General features: G+C 33.0%; 1 protein-coding gene and 1 long non-coding RNA gene across 5 annotated transcripts in view; one reads left to right on the top strand and one right to left on the bottom strand.

Moving 5' to 3' along the window:
- LOC127703815 (uncharacterized) overlaps positions 1-7298 on the top strand; it is a 133342-nt gene extending 126044 nt beyond the window's left edge. For 3 of the 4 annotated variants that reach the window (XM_052207892.1, XM_052207889.1, XM_052207891.1), the window contains exons 4-5: positions 2048-2128; positions 6787-7298. In XM_052207892.1, coding sequence (XP_052063852.1) covers positions 2048-2128; positions 6787-7232 — 527 coding nt within the window. In that variant the 3' untranslated portion in view covers positions 7233-7298. The remainder of the gene's footprint in view (positions 1-2047; positions 2129-6786) is intronic. The other variant, XM_052207890.1, reaches the window with a different exon arrangement.
- On the bottom strand, positions 7226-8698 carry LOC127703819 (uncharacterized). Its single transcript, XR_007983061.1, has 2 exons — positions 7546-8698; positions 7226-7466 (listed from the first exon to the last, which is right to left on the bottom strand). It is a non-coding gene; the product is annotated as an uncharacterized LOC127703819 (long non-coding RNA).
- Positions 8699-16020: the final 7322 nt, after the last annotated feature.

Here is a 16020-nt window from a genome sequence, read left to right as displayed (position 1 = left end):
CAAGGTTTTTAAAAGTTAGAGAGCGCAAACTATCTATTTGAGACGAACGAACACAAGGACGGACACGCTGATTATGATAGGCGGGGTCCTTTATAGCAATGATACGAAGTTTGCCAAGATCATATATAAGTATTGATAGGAAATACCAAATATATTGGACAGTACAGTAAACCACACCAACCGCCAACACTGGTCTCATCTGAATACCAATATTATATTGGACAGTACATCAGACCACACCAACCGCCAACCCTGGTCTCATCTGAATACCAATATTATATTGGACAGTACATCAGACCACACCAACCGCCAACACTGGTCTCATCTGAATACCAATATTATATTGGACAATACATCAGACCACACCAACCGCAAACACTGGTCTGATCTGAATACAAATATTATATTGGACAGTACAGCAGACCATACCAACCTCCAACACTGGTCTCATCTGAATACCAATATTATATTGGACAGTACAGCAGACCAAACCAACCTCCAACACTGGTCTCATCTGAATACCAATATTATATTGGACAGTACATCAGACCACACCAACCTCCAACACTGGTCTCATCTGAATACCAATATTATATTGGACAGTACATCAGACACACCAACCGTCAATACTGGTCTAATCTGAATACCAATATTATATTGGACAGTACATCAGACCACACCAACCGTCAATACTTATCTAATCTGAATACCAATATTATATTGGACAGTACATCAGACCACACCAACCGCCAACACAAGTCTCATCTGAATACCAATATTATATTGGACAGTACATCAGACCACACCAACCGCCAACACTGGTCTTATCTGAATACCAGTATTATATTGGACAGTACATCAAACCACACCAACCGTCAATACTGGTCTAATCTGAATACCAATATTATATTGGACAGTACAGCAGACCACACCAACCGTCAATGATTGGTCTCATCTGAATACCAATATTATATTGGACAGTACAGCAGACCACACTTACCGCCAACACTGGTCTCATCTGAATACCAATATTATATTAGACCTTACAACAGACCACACCAACCGCCAACACTGGTCTCATCTGAATACCAATATTATATTGGACAGTACATCAGACCACACCAACCGTCTACACTGGTCTCATCTGAATACCAATATTATATTGGACAGTACAGCAGACCACACCAACCGCCAACACTGGTCTCATCTGAATACCAATATTATATTGGACAGTACATCAGACCACACCAACCGTCAATACTGGTCTAATCTGAATACAAATATTATATTGGACCTTACAACAGACCACACCAACCGTCAATACTGGTCTAATCTGAATACCAATATTATATTGGACCTTACAACAGACCACACCAACCGCAAACACTGGTCTAATCTGAATACCAGTATTATATTGGACCTAACAACAGACCACACTTACCACATAATAGTCGTTCAAACAAAGACAAACAACAACTAGAGCAACGAACACTACATGGTACAGATAGTCTTACAACGAACACTACATGGTACAGATAGTCTTACAACGAACACTACATGGTACAGATAGTCTTACAACGAACACTACATGGTACAGATAGTCTTACTTTGTACAGCCACAAAATGATGTGGTTTAAATACCAATGTTAGGACGCGGACGCAGCCTTTATCGGCGTAACACTTGAGTCCAGAAATTTTCCTCAGCTCGATTAAACTTCTAATTTGTTTTAAATTATAAATTAAGATCAAGAAATATTTCACTACAATGATAAACCTAGTCTACTTCCACTTTAGAGCTGAATACACAGTTTCGAAAATATTTATTGTAACAGTTGAAGAATGAACTTTGAATCCTATATGATTTTTCTTCTTGAGTTGTTGTTTGTTTCCGCTACACATCACATCTTCTTCTGTTGTAATCAACATAAATCATAACCTTGCACTGAATGTTTACATCAGCTTTTTACACCAGAACGATCTATGTCAGCATAAAAAAGCAAATAAAATTTACAAAATAATGATAATAGATCTTTTTGTCAATTTATAGGATTAAACGAACAAGAAAAGAATGACAAATCTGCCTGTGACGGAATTTTCGAGTTGGGTAAAGACCCAAAGCTAACATTTGGTAAGATTTATTCAAAATATCTATAAATTAAAAATCCTTTAATACATAAGAACGTATTGTATGTTATCATACATTGATGTAAGCAACACGAAAGCTTATCTCTTGACGACATTAATATTTGGGTTTTTATTGGGTTTTTTTTTGTACACGAGTTTTTCTGTATTTCAACTGATCATGAGCTCTCTTTTAACAATCACAGATGGTCGCAACATATATTTCGGACACTAACCAAGCAAAGCCATCAATAATTTTATGCCCAGCGCGTCTAATAAGTAATCTCAATACGGTCGGTATATTTTGAAACCTTTATATTTCAATATTTTTTTAAATCTTGTTCTTGCGATTGCATGTTTTTACATTTTAACATTAATTTCGGACCAAACCATTATCTTTGCTAGCTTTTGATTTAACACAAGGCAGCAGAAGTAAGAAAAAACACGTTACTTTGCTTAGAAGAATGATATTTGCGGGAACGAACTATTGGCTTCATGAACACGTAAATACTTATCAATTAATTGTTGGAACGCAATGTCCTGTGGCAACTATGTCATGCATATGCAGTAAACGAATTAGTCGAAATAAACAATTCGATAAGATCTGTATGTTAGATTACATTATATATAAATAACATTTGAAAAGAGGTTGTGTTGGGTAAGAACTGTTGTCTCGCAATATGTCACCTACAGACCCCCACAATAACTGCAAGGGTCTTTTAGATTCAGAGAATTCATCAATCTCTCTACACGAAATATTAAATTTAACTATCTTTTTGCTAAGGGACTGCGTCTTTAAACTAGAGGCTCTCAAGAGCCTGTGTCGTTCACTTGTATCTACTGTGGTTTTGGAAATCATGTAAAATAAGGTTAAAATCATAATAAATAGTATTAGATACCCTAACAATGATTAAGGCCAATTTTGGTTTAGTTCGGCCCAGTAGTTAAATTTAAAGCAGGTCATACAATTGTAGTCTTACAATAGTTAATGAAGACCATTTGAAATTGTTTTTTTTTTACAATTTCCCCATAGACTTCTATAGTAAACCCCTATGTTCTATTTTCAGCCATGACGGCCATGTTGGTTGGATGACGGGGTCAACATACCCTATTGAAAATTGTGGCTCAGTTTAATTCTATTTGGCCCAGTAGATTAAGTGAAGAACATTTTTGTAAAAGATTACAAAAATTTACGAAAAATTGTGAAAAATTGACTTTAAAGGACAATAACTCCTGAAGGGGTCAATTAACAATTTTAATCATTTAACTTATTTGTAGAGCTTACTTTGCTGAACATTTTTGCTGTTTACAGTTTATCTCTATTATTTTCTTAAAATTACCAATTCCGGGGCAGCAACCCAACAACGGCTTGTCTGATGCGTGTGAAAATTTCAGGGCAGATAGATCTTGACCTGATAAACATGTTTACCAAATGTCAGATTTGCTCTAAATGCTTTAGTTTCAGAGATATAAGCCAAACTGCATTTTACCCCCATGTTCTATTTTTAGCCATGGCGGCCATCTTGATTGATGGGCGGGATCATCGGAGACATCTTTTAAACTAGATACTCTGAGGATGATTTAGGTAAAGTTTGGTTTAATTTGGCCCAGTAGTTTCAGAGGAGAAGATTTTTGTAAAAGATTACAAATATTTACGAAAAATTGTGCAAAAATTGACTTTAAAGGCCAATAACTCCTTATGGGGTCTATTGACAATTTTGGTTATGTTGACTTATTTGTAAATCTTACTTTGCTGAACAATTTTGTTGTTTACAGTTAATCTCTATCTATTACAATATTCAAGATAATAACCAAAAACTGCAAAATTTCCTTAAAATTACCAACCCAGGGGCAGCAACTCAACAACGGGTTGTCTGATGCGTCTGAAAATTGCAGGGCAGTTAGATCTTGGCCTGATGTACATGTTTACTCACGTCAGATTTGCTCAAAATGCTTTAGTTTCAGAGATATAAGCCAAAAACTGCATTTTACCCCCATGTTCTTTTTTTAGCAATGGCGGCCATCTTGGTTGATGAGCGGGGTCATCGAATAATTTTTTTAAACTAGATACCCTAAGGATAATTTAGGCCAAGTTTGGTTTTATTTGGCCTAGTAGTTTCAGAGGAGAAGATATTTGTAAAAGTTAACGAACGACGACGGACGACGGACGCCAAGTGATGAGAAAAGCTCACTTGGCCCTTTCGGGCCAGGTGAGCTAAAAACGGATGGGAATCGGAATGAATTCTGACCTCGCAATGTGTCACTTAGACGAACCACTTTAAAGTGTTGAGGGTTTTTTTTTTTTTTGCAATCGACGTCCTGTTACAAGTAGTTCGAGTATACTCAGGACAAGGGCCAAATACAGAGCTCTCAGAGATAAATAAACTACACAAAAAAAAAGAAAAATATCGTTTCATCTCGGCCTCTAGTAAGTGTTCTACTACTAATCTTTCGGTGCTTTTAACGATTTCCTTAACAACTATCAAAGAACTTATCATTAGATTTTGTAACAATATATTTGAAAATAGTTGGAATTAACCATTTTTGGAGTGTAAAAAAACTCTTTGGATGATTAAGATAAATTACGTGCTTTTGATGGTCCTTTTGATTCGGGTGACAGTTTTGACTTTTCCACTTTTTATACTACACTTCCATACAATCTTATCAAACAAAAGTTTTCCTATTTAGTTAAATATGTCGTTTAATAACTCTGAATGCAGATTTATTTGCTGCAACTCATATAAAGCCTTTTTCTCAAATGAGAAAGGTAAAAATGCTAGATATACTTACTGGAGGTGTGATGAGATGATTAAAGCCGTAAATTTTCTTCTTGGCAACATTTATGTACGTTTCGGCAATAAAGTTTATCGACAGGCTGTAGGTATTTCTATGGGCACCAAGTGTGCCCCTTTGATAGCAGACTTGTTCTTATACTGTTATGAATCACAGTTTATGGCCAAACTCAGTAAAGAACCGTCTTAATTCTATTTAATTGATAAATTCAACAACACTTGCCGTTATTTTTATGATATTTTTCTTTTAATAATCAAGAATTCTCTAAATATACTGCTGAAATTTACCCAAAGGAACTTACTTTAAATAAATCAAATATTAACAACAATAACAGTCCTTTCCTAAATTTAGATATTTCAGTGTTACACCAGAAACTCTACACAAAAATTTACGACAAAAGGGACGATTTTCTTTCCCTATTGTTCGTTTTCCTTTTTTGGACGATGATGTTCCTTTGGCAGCGTCTTACTGTGTCTTTTATATATCCCAACTCGTTCGCTATGCCCGTGTCTGTAGTGACAATTTGGATTTCAATCCGCGTAATCTATCTATTACTAGAAAATTATTAAGTCAGGGATTTCGTTACCACCAATTACTTTACTAAATTCTTCCATAGATACAAAGATTTGATTTGCAAGTTTGGCTGTACCTGTAGAAAACTTATTTCAAACAGAATAGCACATCCTAAATTTTACGGTGGTATTGTTAATCAGAAATTTAGATACGATCCGGGTAAACTTATCAATCCTTTAAATAAACTAATTCTAAAAGGTTACCAATTCAACACTGTAATTAAATGTTTGAATATTGTTTTTATTGATATAAATATTGATTTTGTTATCAGTAAATTAAAACCATACTAGATATTATTGTTATACACAAATGTAATTTCACGGTACTACAATCATCGGTACCTATATTTTGGCATTGCACAAGGTCATGTTTTTCTCTGATTGTTAATGACGTCTTTACACTACATTCATTGGATGTTGGATGTACTGATTGATATTTTAGTCTTAGATAAATGTGGTTTTTTTATAAGTTGTTATTGGCTTTGAATTAGCTGTCAGTAACTGCGAGTACTCTCAGATCTGTACTTCGTGTCTTTTTTGTTGTTAGCGATGAGAGATGGATAAATACCTTGATACGCCCGGTCTGTGTTTTTGTTTAATTTTTTTCTGATTTGTATCGATCTGATGAGTTAAGCTTTTTTCAACTGATTTTTATCGTTTATTCTTATGTTGTGCTGTTACACCACTGTCCCAGGTTAGGGGAGAGTTTAGCGCTCACAAACACCTTTAACCCCGCCACATTATTTCAGTGCCTGTCCCAAGTCAGGAGCCTGTAGTTCAGTGGTTGTCGTTGGTACATGTATGTTATATTTGTTTTTCGTAAACTGTTTTGTTATAAATTAGGCCGTTAGTTTTCTCAGTTGAATTGAGACTATACGGTATGGTTTTTTCTCATTGTTGAAGGCCGTACTGTTGTCTATATGAAAATAAGGAGATGAGGTATGATTGCCAATGAGACAACTATCCACCAAAGTTCAAATAAAGTGGATGTAAGCAATTATAGGCAACACTTCAATTGAAAATTGCTTACATCCACTTCATTTGAACTTGGGTGGATAGTCATCTCATTTGCATTCATACCACATCTCCTTATTTTTATATGATGTCAGCGAATTGAAAGAATCACACAGTAGTTCGGGATGGCTTTATGTGCACCTCCCTAGGACAAATGTAAACCATAACAATTATGAAGCTAATAACGTTCTCCAGAAAAATTAACCGTTGATAATTGAAAACAATTTAATGTTTCTTTTCTGTATTTCATGCGAAATGAATATTTAAATTGAAAATCTTATTGCAGATAAAGACATACAACTAGAACATGGAACAATAACGGATAGTACAACAGTATATACAACACCCATGAGTCAGACATTCAAATCAACACCTAGTACTGACCAGCAGTGCATAAAATGTTTGGAAAGGAAACGTCCGAACGAAAAATGTAAAAAACTGTGTTGCATAGGGCAAGTAACTCATCCACAATGTCAGAATCAAGCGTCTCCAACCACAACAACGACACCTACTCAAGGAAAATGTAAAGTGAAGAAGAAAAGAATCGATAAGTTTTGTAAGAATTGTGTTAAAGGCAAGATTAATTGTGGGAAAAAAGACAATTGTTATTCTTGTTGTCCAGGCAAAACCATTTCTCCGAAATGTAGGAATCGAAATAAGGATCGTAAAAGAAAAAGAAAAGACAGGAAAAAGAAAAAACCGAAAAAGAAGAAAGACAAAAAGGGTTCTTGAATTTCGAACACACTTTAATAAATCATGTTTCTTTGTTTATATTATCCAATACACACTAGAAAAATATATATTGCATTTAAAATAACTTTTATATCAAATATAAAATATCATTATCGTGGAATGGCAAGCACCCCCGGGGTCAAAATAAACTTGAAAAACTTCCAGTCCAGCTCACAAAGGAATTCTGAATCCCCTCAACCCAATATAATATTAGTTACATAGTGTGCTAGTGACCTAATACGGTATATATGGGGTCAGTAAATTCCATATGGGGTGAGAGCGAAGCTCGAATCCCCATATGGAATTTACTGACCCCATATATACCGTATTACGTCACTAGCACACTATGTAACGAATTTATCTTACCGACTATCTTGACGTGTGAAATTTAGACTAGTGACCTATCAAAATGAGCAAGTCTTCAATACCGTTAGCATTAAGAAACTACTTCCATTGATCCTACAAAAACAAATTCCAACAATAACAACTTGTTAGGTTTAAATGTGTTTTATGAATTTATTTCTATCTTCATGATCATCATCAATTTCTTCGTCTGTTGAAACCTTTAAGATTTTTTCTCAATACCGTTTTGTTTTTATAAAGGGACGTAACACCACTACTAACCGTGTATGAAATAAGCCCCGCCTCCTTACTAAACTAATATGGAATATACACGGTCTCCACGCGGACGCTTTTAACCAATCATATTCCTAGAAATGTATAGAAGGTAAGATAAATTATATTATACAGCTCATGTTATCCTATGTGAAACCTTCAACATGATTTGGATCAATAATCACCACAGGAGGTCCCTAATACCATCAGCTGATTAAGAGTCTGTGAAAGTTCCATTGAAATCAACATATGGACTAATGGATAGTGATATGTTATTACAAAGAAAAGGGAAATTAACAATTTGAAATTAAAGTTAATTTAGATAAAATAATAGATAAACAAAATACTACAATACGAAATAATCCCTAAAACTTAATAAAATGGTAAAAAAGGCATTATGTAAAAGTAAAAAAAAAGGTCTCAGTTGAATAATCTTACTCCAAAGTCCGCTATAAATAAACCTTTTGCAGTTATGGTCGTTGGAAAAAATTCATTCGTTTTCGGTCACTCCCATCTTTCTTTATTTATAGCGGACTTTGGAGTAAGATTATTCAAATGAGACCTATTTTTTTACTTAATATAATGCCTTTTTTTACCATTTTATTAAGTTTTAGGGATTATTTCGTATTGTAGTATTTTGTTTATCTATTATTTTATCTAAATTAACTTTAATTTCAAATTGTTAATTTCCCTTTTCTTTGTAATAACATATTCACACATCCTGTCACACGATATATAAAATTCCATTTCTTGGCAAAATTTTGGCTAGAAGTATTTGTGTCGTTGGATTGTTGTCTCATTTCTACCTCACGTTTTCTTTTACTCTGAAAGTACTGTCTTTGAATATATTCATTCAGTTACAATCAGCTCACGTCCCTGGTTTTAAAAGGTAGCATATTATTGTGACTTAGACATGTCCTAAGATGGTCTTAAGACATATCTTTGTCTTTAATCTTAAAAGTGTCTGGTGTTGTGACACAATTTATGTCATTATTTTTTTCGAAATACTTGTACAAAGATAGTCGTCCCGGAATAGTGATACCATTATTTCCTGTATAATTATATAAATAAAACATTTCTATGGCCTCATTTTTAGCCTTTTAATGCTTTTAAATTCCAGTCAATGGCATCTTAATATGAGAAATGTGTTTTCCCATGAAATTATCACGCAAGGCGTGCATACGGTGGCTTATAGTTGTCATTTGGTCCTTGGTGGAGAGTTGTCTCATTGGCAATCATACCAAATCATCTTATTTTTACATGTATTTTCCTGTATAAGTGGTATCACCATATGGATCAACATTGAATGATAGAACTATGTATGTGTTTTATTTCGGCCATGATCTTCTCTTTTTATCTTTGACTTTATATTTTTATAAACACTTTGGTGGTATCTTCCCCCATTGTATTCTGCCTCGGTGATCTCTTGTTAGCATTCTCGATGTTACTTGTGAACTAGCACATTAAAAATCCGCATATGATGTCGGTCTAGCACAAACAGGGTTCATTTCAATATCACAATCACATTTTTTCGTCATTATATATGCATGTGATATTTGCCACTGGACAATAAACACGAATCAATCATCATCATCATCACCCTCATCATCCACCCTTTTTTCACCAATTTTCAGTTTCAATTTACTAGTACTACTAAAACGCAGGATTATAAGATTTTTTTTTTATCAATATCTATTATTTTTAAAGTCAGATTTATATTCGCTAACTAAGATAAAATCATAAATATTCATCAATCAAATAACAAATTATCAACATGTACTTTACTTATAGAACATTCAGCTATCATATTAAGCTGGTACAATCAAAATAAACAATTTATAAGAATACAGAAACACAATATATATTTAAGTGAAAAAATTATTCTTATTCAGATAAGTCAAATTATAATGTTTTTTTTTTGTAAAATTCTAAGGCCATGCTTCTAATGCAAAAGTATCGCTGACCAAATTTCAACTACTAGTATGATAGGTCTTTAATATTTTCTTAACTGCACTATAATAGACCATTTTGCTGCAATTACTATGGTTTAATGTAAACATTGTGTCGATTTTACTGTGATATATTCATGCCCGATGTAATTGAAAAGAATGCTGTGATTCCACGAAAGGAAAACAACAATAAAATAACGGTTATTAGGGTTGAGAGTTTTAGGATTAAACAAGTAATTCTTAAAGTTTATCGATGTGTAATCAGGGCAGATGCACTTAAAAACGTAAATAAAAGGCAGAAGGTCTTTGCTTAAATAGTTTATGTAACTGTATGACTTTTTGTGTTGTTGTGGGGTTGTCAGGAATTTATTTATGAAATAGAAGAGGATATGAATGCTGATGTTTCAAAAACATATGCCGTTTCAGCATGAGTATTGTCTTTAAACCAAAAGGAAGTTGAGACTGACGTCATTCCATATTTAGTCCTTTTGATTAAAAAAAACAAATAAAACTAAAGTATGACTGTGAGAAAGGAAACAACCCTTTATTTTAAACGTGGCCAGAGTTTTGTACAGTTTTCAACAGAGAATCAAATTTACACGGCACAGTTTTTCAACAAATCTAGTGTAAAAATCATATAAACATTGTACATATATCAGTTTGATAATGTTTTAAAACTAAACTTAAAACATTAAAAAAAAACTTTTGAGGAACAATAACAGACCTCCATTGTTACCCCTAACCTTTCTTACATGAAATAATATTAATAGTGACTGTCAGTCGTTATCAGTTATGCGTTTCCAAGTGTCTCTTCAGATGCTGAATCTGATTAAAACTCTTTGAACATATTTCACACTTAAAAGGTTTCTCACCAGTATGTATTCTTATATGCTTTGTCAAATCATTACTCTGACAAAATGCTTTACTACATAAATTACATTTATATGGTCTTTCTCCGGTATGTATTCTCTGGTGTGAATACAGGGTACTAGATGTGCTAAACCGTTTTTGGCAAGTGTCGCATTTAAATGGTCTTTCTCCGGTATGTATTCTCTTGTGTTTTTTCAAGTCAGTAACCAGATGAAATCCTTTATCGCATACATCTCAAAAATATCGTTTTTCTCTGACAGACTCAGCGCCAGTATGAGTTTTCAAATGTCTCTGCAGAATGCTTTTGTGACCATATGTTTTTAAACATACATCACATTTGTAAGGCCTTTCACCAGTATGTATTCTCAAGTGCTTTTTTAAGTATTCATTCGATTTAAAAAGCTTACCACATGCATCACATTTGAAAGATGTACTAACAGAATGTGTTCTCGTGTTGTGTCTCGTTAACTGTTTCTTTTGATGAAATTCTTTATCACAGATATTACATTTGTAAAGTTCATCATGTGATTGTGTTGTCATGTGTTCCCATACTTCACCCGTATGTATTCGTATGTGTTTCCTGAAGCTAGAGTTGTAAGCAAATTGTTTACCACATACATCACACTCAAAAGGCTTTATATTTGTGTGTGTTTGCAAATGTTCCTGTAAGGTCCTGTTGTAACCGAACTTTTTACTGCATACGTTACATTCATATGACTTTTCCCCAGTATGTTTTCTCATATGTTCCCTCAATTGACGATCCTGTAAAAATCTACGGTCACACATTTCACATTCGTATGGTTTTTCGCCAGTATGTATTCGTGTATGTCTCGTTAAGTGAGAAGAATTTAAAAATGCTTTTCCGCACAAGTTACATATATGACTTCTTTCTTTGGTACATGTATGTCTCTTCATGTGTACCTTCAGAATAACAGACGAGATAAACACTTTACTACATACATCACACGCATGATTTTTTTCGCCGGTATGATATTTTGTGTGTTGATTTAATTCAGCTTTACAATAAAATTGTTTACTGCAGAGTTCACATGTATGTTGTTTTTTACCTAAATGTCGTAACCCGTGTATTCGTAAGCTATAACTACGTCTAAAACATTTTCCACAGACATCACACGTGTGACTCTTCTTCTTCATAACTATAATTGAGTATAACAATTGTGTGTACACATATACGGTAACAGAAGTAAGATAAACACTATTTACACACCAACCTGAATGATTCTAATATAATCCTTTTAGTAATCAGTACTACATGGCTTTCCAAATTTTTACAACACTTCTTGCATTTGTCGATAACCTGCAAGCAAAAAAATAAAACAATACTTCTAAGTTGTCTTCATTTTGTGGGGTATTAAAATGCCAAAATAAATTTGCGGCGTGATATACCTGAATGCTGACGAAATACAATACAATGGCTTTTAAATAGTTTAGAATATAGCAAAGCGCTCTCGACCAATGAAATTGTAGGATTTGATGTTTCTTAATTGTGAAGAATAAATGTAAAACATGTTCTTAGTAAGGGGTTATCCTACTGTTTACTTACAGTTCAAAACAAAGAATTTCTATAAATGATTTACAACTGACCCAAAGCTTATTTATCTGCTTGACAGAACTGCTTAAACATAAAAAAAATTGAACCAAACTAAAATATCAAAATAAGTTTGATGTCTACAACCACCTCAAAGTGGACAGGCTAGTTATCACTGTTGATGAACTACAAAATGTACTAAGATTTCACGGCCGCAGCACCCCCTGCACCCCCCCCCCCCCCCCCCCACACACACACACACACAATTGTTGTCATAGGGTGTGAAATTCAAATATCATTATCTATTGCTTATGTCGATAAACGGCCACCATTACTGAATAGAACACCTGGATAATATTGTGATGCAGAACTAGTGTACTGGGACTTCAGCGAGGGTTTGTCGGGGAACCTTCAAAACTCTTTCTGTTACTTGCAAACAAAAATTAAAAAAATACCCAGTTTGCACACTATACTGTTATACGCCTCAACATGCAAGTGAAATTTATATTTAGATAACAATATATTCCAGTCATTTTTTATTATAAACATAAATGAATTATTCATATAATGAAAACCATGCGAAATGCGTGCACAAAACTTATTGCACCATATTTTATTTACAGTTTCTGGACAATTATAATGACTCGATATATACATTACAATATAAGCCCCGATAATATAGACCGGCACGAGGGAAAAAAACGCAAATACAGTTTTCTCTACTTATCTCTCCCAGTTATGTATCATTTATTTAATAACCATTTTCAAATGGGGGAAAAGGGGGTGCGCACCCTTAAAACTTGTTTTACTTCATCATAATTTGTGCTTGTACCTACTCCGACGGTTTGAACCATGTATAAATATTCGCTCATTTGGCTTTGTTTGTGAGTCTGTTTTTTTTCGGAGGAGTCGTGAGTTCGAGTTTCATTAAGCTTTTTGTAATATCCGGCTTTTTTTTGTTGTTTCGATTCCTGTTATCGTCTCTATGTACTATTTTTTTCTTTTCTATATACTAGGTGTTATTAATTTGTAAATATTCAATATATTGCCCTAAAACACTTCAAATAATTCCAATGTTAATTGTTGTCTTATATTATATTATCATGACATCCAAAATTTTATACATGACTGCATAAATCCGTTCATACCGCCACGTACTAGTATTAAATCCTACACAGGCGAAATTTTTTTGTAAGTGTTCATGAAATACTTGATCTGGGAACCTAGCATCTATAAGCACTACAAAAAATAACATGCACTATGAAATATATATTTTGAAACAAGTTTAAAGAAAATAGCGTAATGGAAAACAAATAGTTTTTGATTAGGTTGCTGTCTCATCGATGCATACCTAAGGGTCTGGATGGGGTATGCAGAATAGAGAAAAAAATAATTGATAGAGAAAAATGAGCAAAAAAATGAAGAATAGAGAATAATATAATTCAAACGAATAAAGAATAACTGGGAAAAATTAAAGATTAAGGTAATAAAATACTTATTACTGTGATGAACCATGTACAGAATAAAGAAATCATGTCATAACAAATAAATCTAATAGTAAAATTATTTTCATGAAAATTTAACAGAATAAGCATTATTTTTTAAAGATGAAGAAAATGATAGTTAAAAAACAAAAAATAACAAATAAAAATAATAAATAGCAAAGTAAGTAAAAAGAAAATATCAGAAATAAACAGAAATAAACAGAAATAGAAAATAATGCTCCCGAGGTCATATATTTTAGGACTAGCCAGATACAAACTTGGAGTATATTTTTCTGGACTTTTTAAAATAAATTGAGGAAGATGGACATGATACTAATGCATAATGTACAAGCAACAAAGTTTTTTTAATACTTATATTGAAAAATGACAGTATAAATGATATGACTAAACAAATAATAACTACATTTTCAATATCATTTTTTAAAGAGTTTTCAGTGTATACAGTATCATATAAAAACACTGCAGGTGTATTTTTCATTGCATATACTAAACAATTTCCTAAACGTACATGTATGTCAAAGATAAGCACGAAAACACAACGCAACCGAAACTGTAATGGAATTTCACTTTTCCAAAAAGATGACCTCTTCTCCCTCCTCTCTCATCGAAGGAAAAATCAATTCTACCTCTCCAAAATCCTAGATTAGATCCTCAATTACTATATTAAAATTCAAGATCACCATTTCTGTGAACGCGAAAGTTGACATATTAGTACTATAACCTTTTCATAGTAAAGTATAAATCAAATCATTTTGATATTACAGTACATACAAATGAAAGAAGGATGAATTTTATCATTTTACTTACCTAAAATGAACGAATACACAGTTGACACACTTAATTATTCTTCATTTCAAGTAAGTGACCAACCTACTGTCGTATTTAAGATAACTTTACTCAACCAGTGATGACAACTTGAAGGCTTATTTTGAGATCAGATGATTAGAGATGTTATGCTTCTCTGATTATAATTATAGGGATTATTTCGCCAGATTAACATTCTGTTTAATTCATGATTGTTTCTCAATGAAAGGTTAATTAGAATTCCTCTTTGACGTAAAATATTGAACAAAGCTGACAATGAATGTTACTTATTATTGAATGTATGTTTGGTTCTAATGTTTGTTCACCAACTATTTTAGTATTTTGGTCTAAATACTCGTTATAAACGATTATGTCATTTCATTCTATTTTTGACAATATATTCTGTGTGTCAACAGTTATTGCATTTGTATTCTTTAATTAGGGGTTTCCACTTTTCCGTGGAAAGACCTTTTAATTTAATTTGTTGTAATTATTTTGTTTTTTTTTGCGCCACTTTTAATTCTTACCAGGCTTTTTTGTTTCCCCAAGATGTTACTAAGATTTTTGGTATATGATATGAACAGTTATTACGCCTTTGAAACTGGCACCGTTTAACCGAACACTTTTCTTTGTACGAGTTATCTCCCAGAACACTGTTTTTCTTGAGTTTACTACTTCGAAACCATAAAAGATTATGGCAAATTCATTTTCCCAAATTGCTTGTTCTAAATTTTGATTTTTGCTTATTATCACTTCTCCTCAGAAACAATATAAGATACTGACAAAATATTTTCACTAAATTGTTAGTTTTTCGGTCTGACATCCAGTTAAAAACTCTTGTTAACTAAATAGTTTGAAATTATAGCTAGAAACTGGGGCTATTTCATTTTTATGGCGGGGGGTTGTGGGTGGGGTGGGGGGGGGGGCTAGGATGAAAAATTTTGTCCTGCCTTTTTTTTTTAGTTGTAATCTCTGTCCTGCCTTTTTATTTTTCACTCTGGTCGGTCCTGCCTTTTTTTTATTTAGTTTATCCTGACTTTTTTTACATAAAATGTCATCCTGCCTTTTTTTTTGCCAAGTTGCTCATCCTGCCTAATTTTTTTTAACTCAAAACTCCTGTCCTGCCTTTTTTTTCAAATTTCATCCTAGCCTTTTTTCCCAATTTTTTTTCAGTACGGTGAACCTACGTTTTTTTTTCCTTATTTTGTTTAATATAAAAAAAGGATATTCTATTTAATTGTCATGAAGAAAAAAATGATAAATTTTTATTCAAACTGGCCATGGATTTTTTGTAGATATTTCACCATAAAAAGGGCGGGAAAATTATTATGACAACTTATCGTTATCATTTGTCCCTAAGAAGATGATAATATCAATAATATAATTCCTTCTAACAATAAGGTTAAATAAACAAACAATTTGTATGTGATACAGACTTTTTATATAAAAAAAAAAAAAATACACTGCTAATAACAACATGTACCGACTTCCAAATT

The sequence above is a fragment of the Mytilus californianus genome, unplaced genomic scaffold (genome assembly GCF_021869535.1).
Source record: "Mytilus californianus isolate M0D057914Y unplaced genomic scaffold, xbMytCali1.0.p SCAF_51, whole genome shotgun sequence".
In the NCBI taxonomy this organism is placed as follows: Eukaryota; Metazoa; Mollusca; class Bivalvia; order Mytilida; family Mytilidae; genus Mytilus; species Mytilus californianus.
This window is presented reverse-complemented; position numbering and strand designations above follow the sequence as displayed.